General features: G+C 40.0%; 1 protein-coding gene across 1 annotated transcript; it reads left to right on the top strand.

The window, feature by feature from the left end:
• The first annotated feature begins 18,306 nt into the window (after nucleotides 1-18,306).
• On the top strand, nucleotides 18,307-19,704 carry LOC106086130 (protein snail). Its single transcript, XM_013250665.2, has one exon. It carries the CDS (start codon nucleotides 18,307-18,309, stop codon nucleotides 19,585-19,587), a length of 1,281 nt encoding a protein of 426 aa, XP_013106119.1. The 3' UTR covers nucleotides 19,588-19,704.
• Nucleotides 19,705-20,210: the final 506 nt, after the last annotated feature.

The raw sequence follows: 20,210 nt of genomic DNA on the forward strand, positions 1-20,210 counted from the left end.
TTCCACTCCGCGTCCATTCGACTTTTACCCTACCTTATTTAGTTTTGGAACGATGTTGTAGTTGTAAAACTTTTAATCACAATGATTTTTTTCCGTAAGTTGACATCATCTCATGATGAGATCGGTATGATTTTCCGAACACAGTACCTATCTCAACATTATTATTTTTTCTTCGCTTTGGTTTTTTAGCAATCTTGCATTTTCTTTTTCAGCCATCTGAAATGTTGATTGAAAGTGTCAGTGTATTGGTTTTATCCTTGCAACACTGCAAATTTCATCCATCAATCCCTACAAAGGTGGGCATCTTTTGTTCAAAGTTTGACAATAGAGTTTAAGACAAGGTGCAAAAATAGGCTGAAACTCATTACAGACTGCACAAGACAAGAAATCAAAGGAATAAAAGCAGAGGTTAAAAATGAAAAGAAAACACCCTTGCCAAAACTAGGTATACTTCAACAGCCATCCAATGAGAGCGAGCATATTCGGCAAGTGTCCTACTTAGTTTTATAACAAGGTAACGGAGAAGGAAGCAGAGAGTAAGTAAGCCAAACAATGCTTGGCAGATGGGCCACCTGCTCACATACAATTGTGTAGTGAGTGAGATTTTTCGAAAAATGTTTTTATGAATGAAGTTCTATCTATGGCTATCTTTTCGCCAGAAAAATGTGAAAAATTCCCATTCATATCAGCATTGGGAAATTCCCAACAACTCATGCTAATGAGATGTCTTGTGTATGTGATTACGGCAAGTACTTTACTCTCTCTCCACTCAACTGGTGAGCGCTAACCGCATGACATAAATACAGGTACGAGACACCAAACAAACGATCCGTGCAACTGCGTGTGCGCCTGGACTTTAGGTGTTTGTCCCAGGTCATTATCCTAATCACATAACGACAAGTGGCGTGTGTCGTCAACAACAACAGCGTGTAGGTAGAATGGACCAAAGGACTAGGAGAAATTTCCAAAAGGCATAATTGGAATGCAGAAGTTTGGCCAAGTAAAAGTGGCACGGGGAAATTCCCACACTCATGAATGAATTACCCAAATGGCTATTGGATTTTTGAAGACCTGGTGAGATACCTGAGCTCTGTAAGGATAATACAAATCCACGCGTTATTTCCTTTTGTTTGGCATGTGATCGCGGAAGACGAGATAATTAAAGTCACCAACATCACATAAATACTCTATGACGGCAATTATAAATGGATTTTCCTAAAAGCGGGGAATTTAGGCGATAGCTAACTTAGGTAACGCCGAGATATACGACACATGTTTTCCAATGGCCATGGCCCATCTTGGATAGAAACGGGAAATTTTCTAGCATTATCAGGTATTTGTTTGCGTCCCCTAAGAGCGGGAGAGCTCGATTTCCCCGGATTTATTCGAGTGTTTGCTTTGTGATTAAAATGTGATTAAATAATCGAGTGACTTTTGTAATTGGATAATTTGGGAAATTGTCAACAACATTTTGGGAATTTATCTAATATCCGGATGGGATTATATGAAGAACAAACGAATGCTGTAGGTAAGCATTGTATGTGTGTGTGTGTTGGTGTGCTGGTTAGCTCTCTTTTACCAATTTCTAGTCCTGTGAATTTTCCTTTCCCGCAGGAAATCCCTTAGAAATTTTCGCCTATTTTCCCATTGGGAAAATACCACTCTTACACATTTAACACTCTCCGCACTTATTATTACGCATTTATGCGGGAAGTGCATTTTTTTCCCATCACACCCAGTCAACATTGGTTTTTCTCGCGCTCGCGTTTTTACCACGACAGCAGCGCTGGTTGGTAGTGGGACTGCTGTTGAAATTTCATACGGAAATTGGAAAATCTAACTTTTTTGCCATGGTCTTGGAAAATTCTCACATCGAACGAATGACGTATGTTCGATTGGGCCTTTAGTGGGTTTTGTCAACATTTCATTATGGGTTTTGTTCGTATTTTTTAATTTTTGCTTGGAAAGTTTGCTGTCAACGAGATGCTGGGTGAATGTTGGGAATACAACATTTCCAAATATTTTTATATCGGGGTTTTTGCTTGCAAAGGGGATTTTTTGTGTTGGCTGGAGGGTTATGTTTTAGGGTAAAGTGTGAGATGGGCAAAGAAGTTACATGGGATATTCTTTATTGTTTGGGGTTTTTCTATTTTGACCAGAATGTTCAGCCAAAGAAAATAGGCAATGTAGTTTACCTTTAAGATCAATATTTTAAGGTGTTACAAATGGAGTGGCGAAGTAAGAACCACCCCCATGCTATGGTGGAGAAAATGTAACTTTTTTGTTTGCAGAAAAGGACTACTATCAAATATACTAAAAACTCTTTTTAGACTGTATTTAGGTCAAGTTTGGTAAGAGTGGCAGTCTATGTTCTAAACGGGCTCAATTAGACTATTTTAGCCCATTGTGATGCCACATTAGCGAAAGGCCAGCTCCCTGGTGGGAATCGAACCCACGCCAACCGCACTGCTAATCCGAATCTTGGGTACCCAGGGCCATGGCTTCCACTAAAAATGTTCCCTTATTAACTCAGCTTGTATTTGAATTATTTTGTATAACAGCGATTCGTATCATACTTGTCACGAATATTGAAAGTCATAACAGAAGTTTTTGTGCCAAATTTTTATCAAATCGGTTTAAAATTGAGACTTTTAGGTGCTCAAAGAGTCAAAACTGGGGAGCGGTTTATATGATGGCCATATTAGTTAATAGTTAGTCTAAACAGTAGTCCTTGGGTCCAAATTCAGTCAAATCGGATGAAAATCTGGACTTCTAGTGGTTCAAGAAGTCAAAACTGTGGGTCGGTTTCAGGCAAATCGGACGAAAATTCAGGCCTCTATGGGCTCTAGAAATCAAAACTATGGAACGCGTTATATGGGGGGCTATATCAATATATGGACCAATTAGGATCATACTCAGTACGGATGTTGGAAATGAGAAAAGAAGTCCTTGGGCCAAATTTCAACCAAATCCGACGAAAATTGAAGTCATTGGAGGCTCAAGAAATCAAAACTGGGGAACGGTTACATGGGGGTTGGATCAGTTTATGGACTTATTCAGATCATGTTGTAAGTCCAAACAGAAGTCCTTGGGCCAGATTTCAACCAAATCGGACGAAAATGAAACCCCTCTAGGGGCTCAAGAAGTCAAAATTGGTGAACGCTTTATTGGTCAGTTTATGACCAATTCGGATCAAACTTGAGCCAAGTTTCAGTCAAATCGACTTAAATTTGAGTCTTTTAGGGACTGAAGAAGAAGTTAATAGACCGATTCGGGCCATACTTCGGAAGGATGTTGAAAGTCCAAACAGTAGTCCTTGGGCCAAATTTCTCTCAAACAGGATACAGGATGAAAAATGGGACCTCTAGTGGCTCAAGAAGTCAAAACTGAGGATCGGTTTATAAGTGGACTGCATCAGTTTATAGATCAATTCGGATCATAATCGGCACGGATATTGAAAATTAGAACAGATGTCATTGGGCTAAATTTCAGCCAAATCAGACGAAAATGGAAGCCTCTAGGACTTCTTGAGCCCCTATCGTCTGATTTGGCTTAAAACTGGGGATGGGTTTATATGGGGGCTAAACCAAATATGAACCAATATGACCCATTTGTAGAGATGGGTTTCTACCAATAAAGATGGGTATTTATAATTTTGCATATATCTTGGGTATAAAAAAAATTTCCAAACAATTTTTGATGATTTCGTTTCTACCAATAAAGATGGGTATTTATAATTTTACATATATCTTGGGTATAAAAAAAAATTCCAAACAATTTTTGATGATTTCGTATTCTTTGTATATAAATCTGACCTTCTGATCTCATAAAGTCGTATTTTAGTCATAAATAGCCGCTATATAGACCGATCTTCAGGCTTTCAATCTTGAGGCAATAAATTAGACATTTTTCATCCGATTTCGATGAAATTTGGCGCAGTGAGTTCTGGTAGACCCCTATTCATTTCTGTAAAGTGCGGTTGAGATCGGACTATATTTGGATAAAGCTGCCCTTAGACCGACCACCCGATCTCCCGATATAGGGTATTGAGGCTATAAAATATCAATTTATTACCCGAATTTGATGAAATTTCATCGAAATCGGATGAAAAATTACCAATTTATTGCCTCAGGATTTTAAGTCTGGAGATCGGTCTATATAGCGGCTATACATAACAAAAATCCGATTTTATGAGATCAGAAGGTCAGGCTTACATACATCCCTACCCATTTGCAATCTGCAACGACCTACGTCAAGAAGAAATCGCTGTGCAAAATTGCAAGCGGATGTCTTTATTCGTTCGAAAGCTGTCGTGATTTCCACAGCCAGACTGAGGTCGGTTTGACGGACGGAGATGGCTGGTATATCGGCGTATAAACCGATTTCAACCGTACTTGACACAGATGTTGGAAGTCGTAACCGAACACAGCTTACAGAATTTTAACCAAATCGGACAAAAATTTCGCACTGCAAGGGCTCAAGACATCAAATGGGGAGATCGGGTTATATGGAAGCAGTGTCAGGTTATAAACCGATTTCAACCGTATCTGCCACAGTTGTATAAGAAAACTTCGTGCAAAGTTTTAGCCAAATCGGACAATAGATGCGACATCTAGGAGCTCAAGATGTCAAATCAGGAAATCGGTTTATATTGGAGCTATATCAGCGTATAAACCGATTTCAGCAGTACTTGACACAAATGTTGGCAGTTGCGGCTTTTATGGACAAAATATGTCAAATTAGGAGATCAGTTTATATGGGAGCTATATCCAAATCTGAACCGATGTGGCCCGTTTGAAATCCCCAAAGACCTATAACAATAAGATAAGCCTGTGCAAAATTTCAAGCGGCTAGCTTATAGGTTCGACCACTATCGTGATTTCGACAGACGGACGAACGAATTAACACGGCTTACTTTAAATTACTTTAATTGGCTATCACCGAACATTTGTTCCACTAGCCGAACGTAGAATAGCGTTCCAAACGCCTCGATTTTCTGAGCTCATTTTATTATCACTGACACCACTTGATCTTACCATTGGGCTTTTGGTCCTCCCGGTTTGCGTGTGCAACCGTGTTTGCCTTCAAAAAACTTCTTTGCTGGAGCTTCTTCATCCATTCTGCCACATGACCTAGCCAACGCAGCCTTTGTATTTTGATACGTGTAACTATGCTATCGTCGTCACACAGCTTATACAGCTCGTGGTATATTCTCTATGAACGTAAACTGGTCCATAAGTTTTACGAAGAATCTTTCTCTCAAATACTCCAAGCACTGCCTCATCTGCTTTCACAAGTACCTATGCTTCAGAACCATACAACAACTCGGGTAGTATCAATACCTTGTATAGTGTAATATTCGTCTATGAAGAGCTGGTCTTGTTTCTAAACTGCTTACTTAATCCAAAGTAGCGTCAGTTTGCCAGTATTATTCTTCGCCTTATCTCAAAACCGGTGTCATTCATTTCGGTTACGGTGGTGCTGAGGTAGACACTGTTAATGACTTTCTCAAAGTTGTGGTTCCCAATTTTTTCCATTTTCTATATCTGCTCGGTTGTATAAGACTTTTTTGGAGTTGAAACAATCGGATATTGTCCGGCTCAGAACGTCGGATTCTATGTTTCTATTAATAGAACAAATATAGCGGAAGCGTGTAAAAAATTCTCCGCAAAGCCAATATAAAGGGTGATTTTTTGCTATTATCCTTTTGGCAACACTGGTTTAAACAGCTCACACACGTTTTGTGTTTTGTTTCACTCTCAAACATCTTCAGTTTGGTCTATAATTTAACCATGAATCGTCTTACAAAGGAACAACGTCTGCAAATTATTGAATTTTATTATCAAATGCGTGCTCTGTTCAGAAAGTTCCTCAAGCACTTCATCCATTCCATCGACGAAGCTCATTTTAGGCTCAATGGGTACGTAAATGAGCAAAAGTGACGATTTTGGAGTGAAGATTACCCAGAAGCATTGCAATAGCTACCAATGCATCCAGCAGTTTGGTGCGGTTTGTAGGCTGGTGTCACCATTAGACCGCACTTCTCCAAAAATGGTGCGAATCGTAACGTAAGTTTGAAGGGTTAGCGCTACCATGAGATGATATCAAACTTTCTTTGCCCAAAATGCAAGAACTGTACTTGCATGACATGTTGTTTCAACAAGACGGTGCCACATGCCACACAGCACGCGAAACAATGGACTTATTGAGAGGCGAGTTCGGTGAACCGATCAATTGGCCGCCTAGATCGTGCGATTTAACGCCTTTAGACTATTTTTTGTGGGACTATGTTAAAGCTCATGTCTATACAGACAAGCCCGTTTAAATTGACGCATTGTAAGACAACATTGAAGCATTTATTCGTGAGATACCGGCCGAAATGTTGGAAAGAGTATACACAAAAATTGGACGAAGCGGATGGACCATTTGAGGCGCAGTCGCGGTCAACATTTGCATGAAAAAATCTTCAAACATTAAATTATATGAACCAAACTAAAGATTTAAATAAATAGTTCATGCATTTTTCTGGATTCCATGTAGTTTTATACCCTCCACCATAGAATGGGGGTATACTAAATTCGTCATTCTGTATGTAACTCCTCGAAATATTCGTCTAAGACCCCATAAGGTATATATATATTCTTGATCGTCATGACATTTAAGTTGATCTAGTCATGTCCATCCGTCTGTTTGTCGAAAGCACGCTAACTTTCGAAGGAGTAAAGCTAGCGTCTAGAAAATTAGCGCAAACACTTCTTATTAGTGTAAGTCAGTTGGGATCGCTAATGGCCTATATCGGTCCATGTTTTCATATAGCTGCCATATGAACCGATCTTGGATCTTGACTTCCACTAGAGGGCATAATTCTTATCCGATTTGGCTAAAATTTTGCATAAGGTCTTTTATTATCACTTCCAACAACTATGTGGTTGACATCGGTTCTTGAGCCACTAGAGGTCGCAATTCTAGTCCGATTTGGCTGAAATTTCGCATGAAGTGTTTTGTTATGACTTCTAACAACTGTGCTAAGTATGCTTTAAACCGGTTCATAACTTGATATAGCTGCCATAAAAACCGATCTTGAATCTTGACTTTTTGTGCCACTAGAGGGTGCCATTCTTATCCGATTTGACTGTTTTGCAAGAGTTGTTTTATTATGACTTCTAACAACTGTGCCAAATATGGTTCAAATCGATATATATGCTGATATAGCTGCCATATTAACCGATCTGCGATCTTGACTTCTTGAGCCTCTAGAGGGCGTAACTATTATCCGATTTGGCTAGAATTTTGTACAACGGCTTCTCCCATGACCTTCAACATACTTGTCATATATGGTCCGAATCGGTGTAAAGCCTTATGCAGCTACCATATAAAGCGATCTCCCTATTCTACTTCTTCAGTCTCTAAAGGGCGCAATACTTGCTCGAATTGGCTGAAATTTTGCACAATGACTTCTACTATGGTTTCCAACATTAAATTCAATAATGATCCGAATCGGACCATAACTTGATATAGCTCCCATATTAAATCAATTCTTTTCTTTTATCCTTTGTTTGCCTAAAAAGAGATATCGGGAAAAGAACTCGAAAATGTGATCTATGGTGGAGGGTATATAAGATTCGGCACGGCCGAACTTAGGCGAAGCATTGAGCTTGAGAATTCGACCACAATGTGTTATTTATGTCAAACTAACTTGTAGTTAACATACACCCTGTTTGGCCTAGCATATATTTCATCGATCCTTAGCTCCAATTTCCTGCATCCACAGTGATACCTTTAAGTTTCCACGAATACATTTCAATTTAAATTAAATGCAATAATTCTCCACACAATGTCAAGGACCATGAGAACACCAATTCGTTCATATGATTCACACAAGTAAAGCCCATCTAAGCCTGAGGTGTCATCTAGCAATCACATAATTTAGGAATGCTTCAAATTTCCCACTTATTGTTATTTCCAAACGATTCCCAGAAATCCAATACCTTATTTCCATCTGAAAAATTCCCCAACAAGCGATTTGTAACACCATCAGAAGCAGCAGCAGCAGCAGCAACGATGCATCGAACGAAATCCCCAAGTAATTTGAATAGATTTCATTTCGAAAAAGCAAATCGACTGACAGTCAAATATTTAAATATGCGAATATTGACACATATTCCCAACCATCGAGAAAACGAAGAAGGATCCTACCCCCACCTCCTCTACAAATTACAAAACAAAAACCATGCAATCTCCTCACAGAAGATCAATTTAAAATCGAGTGGAGAAACGGAAAGTGGAGCTTCACATCTACCTAACAACAGATGTTGCAATCTATTGAGTTACGATATGACACCAAACATAATTCCATCATACTCACAGATGACGATGAGGGCGAGGGTGATGGTCGGACGATTGAGCATTGTTGTTGGTGTTGTTCGAAATGCTCCTGCACACCCCAATCAAGGTGGCAGCCTGTTTGAAGGGGGATCATCTCTCACACACACACATAAGAGTTGTGCTTATGTGTGTAATGACAAACTGTAGAGGGAAAGCCCTGCCACCATCATCAACACCGTCATGCAGTGAAGTTGGAAATTTTCTAATATGAATTTTCCGAAAAAAAAACCCAAAAATAGACAAAGGTATGTCTGGGGAAACACTGTGGGAAATGAAACACCAAACACGGAAAAATTCCTATTTCCCAAAACGGAATTGTTCTGCACAACAAAAACAAGTACTGCTACCTGCATACACTGACTGCTACAGGGCTGATACTCAGCCACACAATATGCGTGAGAATGTGTTTGTGTTGAGAGTGTGCTGCTGACGATGAGTGAGTGTTTTACACTCGTATCTCTCTCTCTTGTCTGATGTTTTGATAAATGTGAAATTATGATGGTGGCATGTGCTGCTTGTTAGGCTTGCTCTATGCTCCCTCCTCAGGGTACTTGCTTACACTCATCGTCAACTAAGTGTCTGCTGGGAGAACAATGTTTTGAACGTACTGCTGCCTGGCGGTGGGTTGGCATAATGAATGGGGTTGGTAAATGGATTTTATAACAAAATAAAAGGGGAGTTGGTTTTGTTTCGGTCTGATTGCATGAGAAAATGGCGTCTTTAGACGTTTTATTTTTTTGAAATTAAATTATTACGGATCGAGTGGGACTTGTTAATGAATGCTTCATTTATTTTGAAACAAAAACTATGTGTGAAATAAATCTTGGAAATAATGGCTAGGATGTTTATTTTGGAAAAAAATAGTGTATTTAACAATGAAATTACGGTAAATGCTTAAATACCTATAACTAATAGACCCCCCCGTGCCAAAATATCAGGAAACTAAGAGATTATAACATTTCATAAGATCGCGCCCGATTGGCCTTCCGAATGCTGTCAGCACTTGTCTTGGTGTGGATCCATCTGGAGCGTATTTGGTGTATGTATTGAAGGACATCCTAATCGAAGAGTTGGTTTACATAGGAGCATGTCCTCCTATGACGCTGAGCGCCTGGGTTCGAATCCTGCCAATAACATCATGAAAAGTTTTTCAGCGGTGGTTATCCCCTCCAGCGAACTGCTCAAATACAAACATCATGTCTATGTCAAGGGAAGATCGGGGGAGACTGTCCTGCATTAGGTTGTGCATATTATAGAAGAATCCTTCGATGCCAACACGTACACATTGGCGGTTTGCATTGACATCGAGGGGGCATTTTAACAATGAGCGCACCGACACATTGATCCAATCCTTAGACCAATACCGGGTGGACCAGGTCTTTTGAGACTGGATAAAACATACGCTAAGAAACAAGTGGATAAATTGCGGGTCCCATGACATCAATAGGGGGCACTTTATCGTGGCGATGACCACCATAAATGATCTGTTAGGGATGCTGACTGAGGAGGGATTTGAACCCGTCTGCTATACAGACGATGTTGTAAATTTTCTTAGCGGTAAGGATTCGAATTAGCTATGCCAAAGGGCCGAAATGGTCTTGCATATGACTAGGCTAGACCCAGTGGTCTCAATGTTAATCCGGAGAAGACTGAAACATGCCTTTTCACGAGAAATACGAAGGTGTGCCAATTTGACGCACCATGTTTCCTTAACAAAACGATATCGATATCTGAAAAGGTCAAATATTTAGGAGTAATCTTAGATAGGAAACTTAATTGGAAGGAAGGCTCACAGAATTTGAGGATGGTCCACTGGTTCTACAGGAGCGTGATTAGACCAATACTTACTTACGTCTCAGTAGTTTGGTAGACTGCTAAGAAAAAAAAAATGCACCATAAAGACCATACACCAGGATCAGAGAACATGTTGTCTTGTCATAGGCGGAGCGATGAGGACCATGCCCACTAGGGCACTGGAGACTATTTTAGATATCCGACCCACTGACATACAGATTAAGTGTGAGGCAGCCATTGCGGCTATGAGACTTAAAGCGATGGGAGAATGTATTCAGGATGGGAGCAGCTTATACTATTGCGGTATAATCGAGGCGACGATAGGAAACCTGGATGGGAAGAGGTTTCCAATTGGATACCTGAGACGATACTTGAGGTCGAGTGCGAGGCACTGCTGCTAGCGGCACAGTCTTGGATTGACGAAAACCTAGTATTGCCATCTGGAAGATCATGTTACACGGACCAAAGCTAGAGGACAGAGTGAGCCTGGGGGTCTACATTGAGAACCCAAGGACTGAGATCTGTTTTAGACTGTCTGACCCTAATACGGTCCTGTCGGCGGAGATCCGGGCGATTGCGGTATGCGTGAGATGGTGTGGTGCTTACTCGATGACGTAGTGTGCGAACATCTTTACGGATAGCAAAATGACCATAAGGACAATAACAACCAGGACGGTAAGGTCACGAACAGTCTCAGAAGGAGTTTAGTCAGTGTCAGAAGGAGTTTAATGCCTTCTCTGAGGAGGGCAAAATCCGCATCTATTGGGTGTCGGGCCATAACGGAGTAAGGGGGAATGAAAGAGCAGACGATATGGCGGAGAAGGCCAGAGGATTGCCGCCGATAATATTGGTTAACCCGAAGCCTTTCGGGTCGACGCAGTCCGAGTTAAGTGCATTTGGAATAGCGAAAGAGTCGGTAGGACGGCGAAAATCCTATGGGGTGTTCGGAATCGTGAGAGAACTGAAAGGAAGTAAGAGGGAGGTCAATATAGCTTTTGGTATTATACCGAGACACATAGGACTTCGAGCCCACTTATGCAAAATCGGTGCGGCAAGTGATAACTAACATGTGTAGGGGATGTGGGGAAGATGATTCGACGTTGGAGCATTTCCTATGTCTTTACCCGGCTTTCGCGGCTAAAAGACACCTGTACTTATGTGAGGACACAATACCACACATGAACCAACTTAGGGAAGTGGTATGAAAAACAATTAAGGATTTTGTAAGTAATACGGAATTCTTAACTTAAAGTTTTCATTTTCGAGGTTACTTTTTAGTTTTTAGAGCGCACAGCAAGCCGATTACTGGCTTAGGTGTATGCCCATAGTGGCATGGGGAGGATTGATATCCGCACCCTCTTTTTAACCTAACCTATCCCCTTCTAATGGTGACATTTGTGATATACTGCACCTTCTGGTATGTCGGTCATATAAAAACTTTCCCAAAAAGAGGTGTCGTACTGCCGCAAGCTATTCGGACTCGACTATACACATGACTCGAGCTTAAACTTGAATCGGTCATCGCTCAGCTCTAAGTGAGAAGTTTGCCCCTTTTGTAGTTGCATATGGATCTGAGTACTTTCCCTACTAAATTGTATAAAATAGGGTAAAAATTGAGATTTATAGAGGCTCGATAAGTTAAAACGGAGATTCAGGGGGGCCAAATATACTTGGATGGTCTAATTGTTCTATAATTACCAAACATCAACCAAATTCGCAATTTAATGAATTAGGAATAGGTTATTCGCAAAAATATCAAATATTTATAATACTTGCTAAATGGACCCTATTGGTACTTAGGTTGTTCATAATCGAATTCAATATATTGTTGAATGATTAGTAACTTGGGAAAGCGTTCACTGGGAATTATATGCCTTTGAAGCCTTACAAATTACCGACTTTTCACCAAAAGTCTTGTAGAAGGTCTTTGATTGTTTATCGGACTGGCGTGTCAGTTTCTTCCAGAAAATCTTATGTGCCTCGATTTCGGAGAATAGTGAAATAGTTCTCATACTCAAGGTTACAAAGCTGCAATATAACTCTGCCCAGGGACAACGATGAATGTTCCATGCTTCTACGTAAAGACCTATGTCAGATTTCTGGTCTTGAATATTAGGATTAAGCGGGAGTATCAGGGTATACTTACCGCTGTCAAATTTCTGTCCACGGTATCACAGATACAGCATGTGGCTTTCAGATGTACTGCATACTGGACTGAAGATTGCTACCTCGCTTTTACTTATTTTCATTAAGGTTTTTTAACTTCTGTCATTCATTTACTTTAGACCATAGACAGCATCTGCAAGAAATTGAGGACAAGAAGCGGATTATTAATATTTTACTGAGCCCAAACTTGCTGGCCATTTCTGATTGGAGTCGATTGAACAGAGAAGAACATGGGGGTTTACATTACTTAAATGTCAAGAAATGCTACCATGCTGTATCCCTTGTTAACGAGAGAACCCTCTAGGTGACTAGGTCGTGAAGGCTGTTTTATTGGACTTGCCCTTACTATATGCATGTTGTTGCCGAGACAGGTGATCTTCATGAATTTTTGCTCTAATACAGGGTGGCTGATGAATATTGCTACAATGATGAATATTGCTACATTTTTTTTTCGGTGTATGGAATACATTTTTCTTTTATTCATGTTAAATTAAATTATTAAATTAATTATTAAATTATTATTAATTAAATTAATTAATTAATTAATTAAATTAATTATTAAATTATTATTATTAAATAGAAAAAAAGTTATTACATTTTTTTTTGGTAGCGGCTTTCATCAGCCACCCTGTATATGTTTCTATCAACCTCCCTAGAGCTATAATCATAAAGGATGACCAATTAATAAGACCAAAAGTTTCCCTACTTTTGGAATGAAAATAACTCTCATATCCTACCATCCCATAGTTATATGGGACATACCTATAGAATCAGATTATATCTTCCTAAACCAAGGGGCCAGTCTATTGGACAAAGCTTGTAACTCAACCCGTGATACATCATCAGGGCCTGGCGACTTAAAGTAGTCGAAACTTTTTATCGCCCAAAGGATTTTTAACTCGCACACAATTTCACCAGTTACCAGCGATAACCTCTTCTGGCGCCATGTTGTCTGTTGGAAAGTTTCCTGGGTAATGTGTATCAACGAGTAGTTCTAATGATTCCTCGATAGACATTCTCTGACTTATGCATATATTCCACCGTAATAGGTTTCGAGGATACGATATTCTCCTTAGCCTAGAGGCCTCAGATGTATCTTCTATGGAGCAGCAGAATTTCAACTAGGATTTGTTCTGAGCCCTTTTTGGCTCGCCCTTGTATTTTCTTAGCTCGGCCTTATAGACATTGGAACCATGTATTGTAGAACCGACAAGTTCTAGAACCACCATAGCGGTCGTAGTTTGCCCCTTGGCTTGACACTAGGACATTCTGACACAAGTCGAGTCTTTCAAAGCATTCGTGATCCGCTTGACCATTACTTTCATCTTTCTTAGGAGTTCCAGCTAAATTTAAGTTACACGCCAAATTTTAAGTTACACGCCAAATTTTCGGTTTTGGATATGCGTTTGAAGATATTCGGGTTTGTTTATGAAGTCACGAGTTAAAGTCGTTTCGTTCCAGTAAACGTAGTTTAAAAGTTACTCGCAATTTAAAAGCTAAAGTTACTCGCAATTTAAAAGGTGAAAGCGGACAGAAAATTCGTCTTTTATGGGCCCAAGACTTTAAATCGAGAGATCAGTCTATATGGCAGCTATATCCAAATCTAGACCGATCTGGGCCAAATTAAAGAATAATGTCGAGTGGCCTAACACAACTCACTGTCCCAAATTTCAGCAAAATCGGACAATAGATTTGGCTTTTATTTGCCCAAGACCTTTAATCGGCAGATAGGTCTATATATATCAATATAAAGCCCATCTGCAAACTTAACCTGCCTAAGGTCATAAAAGAATCGGCGCAAAGTATCAGCTCAATATCTCTACTTTTAAAGACTATAGCGTGATTTCAACAGACAACGGATGGACATGGCTAGATCGTCTTATTAACAACCAGTACAATATTTTGGTAAAATGTCACCGCCGATTGGTCAGTTTTTGCACCCATTTATAAACTTCACGATAAAAAAATTTGCCAATTTTTCATTTTGAAGAAATGTGGAGTGGGCCCCCCAAAAGGAAGATAGTCAACAAAAGTGGGATTGGCAGTAAATGGAGATAAGACAAAGTGAATGATTCAACTCCCGCAAAGCCCTGTAAGCTCGATCAGATAATGAAAATAAAGAAAGTTGGAAACTATTTACAAATAGTCAGCAACTTTATCTACCTCGACACCGCAGTAACCAAGACAAACGACACCAGTTTTGAAATGAAAAGAAGGATAATATTGGCTAACCAATGCTATTTTGGGCTTAGCAAACAGAAGAGGAGCAAAGCCACCTCTTGACTGACAAAAATTACACTATACAAGACACTGATACTACCCATGCTGTTATATGCCTTCGAAGCATGGGTACTTGCGAAAGCAGATGAATCAGTACTTGGAGTGTTTGAGAGAAAAATTCTTCGTAAAATATCTGGGCCAGTTTGCGTTAATGGAGAATATAAGCGTTTTAGGAACCCCGAGCTCTATGACGACGATACCATAGTTAAGCGCACAAAAATACAACGTTTGCGTTGGCTAGGTCATACTTATATTGTCAGAATGGATGAAGAAGCTCCAGCAAAGAAGTCTCTTGAAGGTGACCATTAAAAAAATGCTAAAGGGGAAGACCAAAACTCCGATGAAGGGACCAAGTGGAGAGCGACATCCCGAAACTGGATGTCAGAAAGTAGACAAGAAGCTCAGAAGATCGAGGCACTTGGACATGTATTCTATGTTCGGCTAGAGAAATAAAGTTTTTGAATTGGTCAATTAAAGTAAAGAAAGGCCTCCCCTCGAAATAAAATCCTGGCTACGTCCCTGGATCCAACATATACCCATCTACTGTTTAAAACCCAAAACTTATGTTAGTTGTATTAGACCCCTAGATATCCTTTGGATATATGTAACTTCCATATACACCGATCTCCCTATGAATGGTATTTCACCCACAAATAACCTATTTATTGCCCGATTTCGTTAAATTTAGGAGGAGTACGCTGCTTTGGACTCTCGACGTCGTTTTTATAACGCGATGTTGCTTAAATTTATGTTAGTTGCATTATACCCATTAGAGGCCACCGTAGCGCAGTTAGCATGCCCTCCTATGACGCTGAACGCCTGGGTTCGAATCCTGGCGAGATCATCAGAAAAAATTTTCAGCGGTGGTTTTCGCCTCCTAATGCTGGCAACATTTGTGAGGTACTATGCCATGTAAAACTTTTCTCCAAAGAGGTGTCGCACTGCGGCACGCCGTTCGGACTCGGCTTTAAAAAGGAGGCCCCTTATCATTGAGCTTAAACTTAAATCGGACTGCACTCATTGATATGTGAGAAGTTTGCTCCTGTTCCTTAGTGGAATGTTCATGGGCAAAATTTGCAATTTTTTGCATTAGACTCCTACATATCCTTTTGGAATACGGTGCTAATCGGATCATATTTGGATATATGTAACTTCAATACACACCGATCTCCCGATAATGGGTCTTTCACCCACAAATAACCTATTTATTGCCCGATTTCGCAAAATTTAGGAAGAGTACGCTGCTTTATACACTCGACGTCCATTCTGTGTTTAGTCTAGATAGGATCATGTTTCGCTATAGCTGCATGGGTTCACAAATGGTTAATATATCTACCTGATGTGTTGGGTATCCAAAGTTCGTCCCGGCAGAATTGAATGCCTTTTTATACCTAGCCTAGAATGCCTTTTATACCTATACTAATCTAATCATTCCGTTTGTAACACCTCGAAATATTGATCTATGACCCCATAATGTATATATAAATTCTTGATCATCTTGACATTCTGAGTCAATCTAGCCATGTCCGTCCGTCTGTCGAAATCACGATAGCGGTCGAACGCATAAAGCCATCCGCCTGATATTTTCCACAGATACTTAGTATTGATGTATATCATTGGGGATTTTAAATGGGCTATATCGGTTCAGGTTTGTATATAGCTCCCATAAAAACCGATCTCCCGATTTGAGTTCATGAGTCCCTGGAAGCCGTAATTTTTGTCCGATTTGGCTAAAATTTTGTAAATAGTGTTCCGTTATGACTTCCATCAACTGTACTATGTACGGTCCAAATCGGTCTATAGCCTGATATAGCTCCCATATAAACCGATCTTACGATTTGACCGATTTGGCAAAAAATTTGCAAGTAATGTTCTGTTATGACTTTCAATAACAGTGCCAAGTACGGTCCAAATCGGCCTTAATTCTGATATAGCTCCCATACAAACCGATCTCTCGATTTAACATCTTTAGCCCCTGATATCCTCAATTTTCGTCCGATTTAGTTAAAATTTTGCTGTTATGACTTCCAACAACTGTGACTTGTACGGTTCAAATCGGTCTATAGCTTGTATAGATCCCATATAATCCGATCTCTCTGGTTTTTGCTGGTTTGACAGAAGTTTGGTATGTGGAGTAAAAGTATGCCCTTCAACTAATTTTAATTTGTATAAATTTTTAGCAAATCCATGATCCCAAGATTCTACCCGGCCGAAATTAGCACGCTTTTGCTTGTTAGAGTTCTGTCATATATTTCGTATTACTTTCATATGTGGTTTGGATATATATTTTTTTTTTTTAGAATTTGAAGTAAATTGGCAGAGAAAGTCCTCCACTTCGAGTCTCCAATGGCAACGCCAACTTATCTCAGATTTCAGTTCAAATTCATCAAATTTCACTATAAACTTGAGGCTTTTCTTTCCTATTATTTTGAATGTGTTTTTGAAAGCGATTACAACTTTGGCTCATACATCAAAAATCCATAACAATTCTGGAAATTCTATTGCCATTGTTTGGGATTTTTCTATGTAGACGTGTGTACCATGTAGGCTACGTCTCGGGAATTTCCCATTTTCGCATTACAATTAGATTTATAAAATGAACGAAATCAATGTGGATCTTTGCGCTTTAATCTAAAAGTCATGTTTTATGATCCATCCTCTTCAAGCGGAAATTGGCACATGGCAAACATCTAAGAAATCAAGGATACATGCCAGCACAAGAACTCTCAACATATTCACCAGATGATCAAGTTGGCCATTGCAGAAAGTAATAATAAGAAAAATTCCGTTTTGCGTATGGGAAAATCTAAACAAAAATCTCCCATGCTATTCTCCCCCTCTGGTTGAGACAAACTTGGTGGTGTGTGTGTGTGTGTATGTTTATGGTGGTAATGACAATTTGAAATTCTCTATTACCTGCCCTCATCATTTGCGTAGTTGTTGTTTCAATGATGTTATTGTTGTTGCTATTGTTTCAAATGACTCTGATATATGATTTGAGGTGAATTTATGCGTTGCGAACGAAAAATCCAATCGTACGGAGGACAGACAACGAAAACGACGACGACGACGATTTCTTTGATTATCATCACATTGAGGGATTCTGGCGTATTTCCCAGTAACGAAATAAGAAAACTTCCCAACATGAGTACGCGCGTGTGTGTGTGTGTGACCGTGTTTTCGATTGCAAAGCGTATGGTCGTTGCACATCAATGTTGCATGGCACGGCCAGTGTTGACTCAGGTAGTCAAAATATACACCCAACCACCAGCAGCAATAGCCCTTTTTGTTGAAGCTACAAATTAAGGGAATGGGAAATTCTTTGATGTCAACACAACACAATGCCAGAGAACAAGAGTGCCTAACTGAGGGTGTGTGTGTGTGTGTGAGTGAGTGTGAGCGCGTGCGAGGAGAGAGAGTGAATAAACCCAGTGAAAATCCACCACCTAAGTAAAGAAGGCTGCGCGAGTCCGGCACATATAAAAGGAGGCGCAGAGAGCTAACCTGTCATAGCAACACAAACGCTCAAACAGTGAACATCAACGAATTACTTTTTTTGATATCCTCGAAAACGAAAAACACGATCGATCATTTATAACAAAGAGAAAATACGAAAAACCATAATAATTTTTGTTTTCAAAATTTTTGATTTTACTCGTGCACTCTTAAACACTTAAAAAAATGGCCACCAACTACAAAAGTTGCCCATTGAAGAAACGTCCCATCATTTATGTTAAGGAAGAACAAGAACTCCAACAACCCCATCATCAGGTCTATGAACAAATGGAAGCCTTGGCTTTGACCAAAACATCCATGGCGATGGGTCATCCAGCTATTGATGATGATCAGCCACAAGATTTGTCATTGAAGCGCAAGGCTAGCGACAGTTTCGAGGATTATGTCGTCTCGGCCAAGCGTGAATGTGTTCTAAATCTTTCCAGCCGATCATCGTCTTCAACTGACATGGAGAAGCCTGTCATTAGCTCACCCATTATGGATTTATCAGGCAGCTCGGCCATGTTATCACCTCCGGCAGAAATTGACTCCAGCATGGAATACCAGCCCAGCAATATCCACTTGCGTGGTTTGACAGCTAATACCAGCGGTTACACCACAAATCCCTACCAGTCGGCTTTCGTAATGGCAGCCGGTTGCAATCCCATGACTGCCCTGTGGAATACCTATCAGCCCAATATCTCGGCCATCTTCCCTTCACCAGCCTCATCGGTGGCATCTGCTGCCTCGCCCAGATCAAACTACAGCTATCAACACATTACCCCACCTTCAAGTCCCGGCTCGGAGATGGTTTCCGAACCAGAGGATCTTTCGGTGCGTAATGACATACCGCTGCCCGCTTTATTCCATATGTTCGATGAGACCCCCAGCCATTGTGGTGCCGCCTCCTCCTCGTTCTCGTCGGCATCCTCGGTTTACTCGCACAGCAGCTCCTCCACCACGGGTTCTTCGGCATCATCTTCCTCCATGTGCTCATCAACACAGAGTGCCAGCAAAAACTATCGCTTCAAGTGTGAGAAATGCAACAAAATGTACTCCACCTCCATGGGTTTGTCCAAGCATCAACAATTCCACTGTCCAGCGGCCGAGTGCAATCAGGAGAAGAAGCAACATTCCTGCCAGGATTGTGGTAAGCTCTACACCACCATGGGAGCACTGAAAATGCATATCCGCACTCACACTCTGCCCTGCAAGTGTCCCATCTGTGGCAAGGCCTTCTCGCGACCATGGCTATTGCAAGGACACATTCGCACCCATACCGGCGAAAAACCATTCCAGTGTCCCGACTGTCCACGCTCCTTTGCCGATCGCTCCAATCTGAGAGCGCACCAGCAGACTCATGTGGATGTGAAGAAATATGCCTGCAAGGTATGCAACAAATCCTTCTCACGCATGTCATTGCTCAACAAGCACGCCAGCTCCAATTGCACCATCACAATTGCGTAAACTGCACAGCCTGCCATAAACTCCAAGCAAAAGCAAAAAGCTCAACAACCACAACGAAATCTCATAACATTCCGCTGGAAAGGATAAAGTCGTTAACTTTTTGATCTTTTTTTTATTATTTTATTTTATTTTCTTATTAATTTTTTTTATTTTATTTCCTAAGTTATAAAAAAACAAAACCTCAAGCAAAACAAACAAACCTCGAGTAGTTTTCAAACTTTGATTTACTGGAAGACAATAATTTTATTAACTACTTTTTTGTATAGCGATACTCATAGTTAGTAAGTTGTTCTTAGTATCTTAAGTCTCATATGGTGCTATATATTGTTGTAGTATTTCCCCATAATTTCACTATCTATAACTCCTTTACAATAACTTATTTCTTTATTTTAATTGTTTTTAAGGTTTTTCTTAGTTTTAAGTTAGCATTGAGTTTAAGCTCTAGTCTCTTTGGGTTCTCCAAACTTTTGTAAATTTTTGTTTATGGAAGACAGACAACAAACAAATACGGCACTTTACCAAATTGAACTTTTTATCATATTTTTTTTTTTTATTTTTATTATGTTAAAATAGTTGTTAAGCATCTTTTTTATCTTTATACAAAATAAAATATTTGAATTCGA

The sequence above is a fragment of the Stomoxys calcitrans genome, chromosome 3 (genome assembly GCF_963082655.1).
Source record: "Stomoxys calcitrans chromosome 3, idStoCalc2.1, whole genome shotgun sequence".
NCBI classification, from domain to species: domain Eukaryota; kingdom Metazoa; phylum Arthropoda; class Insecta; order Diptera; family Muscidae; genus Stomoxys; species Stomoxys calcitrans.

Bases quoted from the DNA above. Each gene is read 5' to 3' on its own strand.
- LOC106086130 (XM_013250665.2), top strand. From the start codon at position 18,307: ATGGCCACCAACTACAAAAGTTGCCCATTGAAGAAACGTCCCATCATT.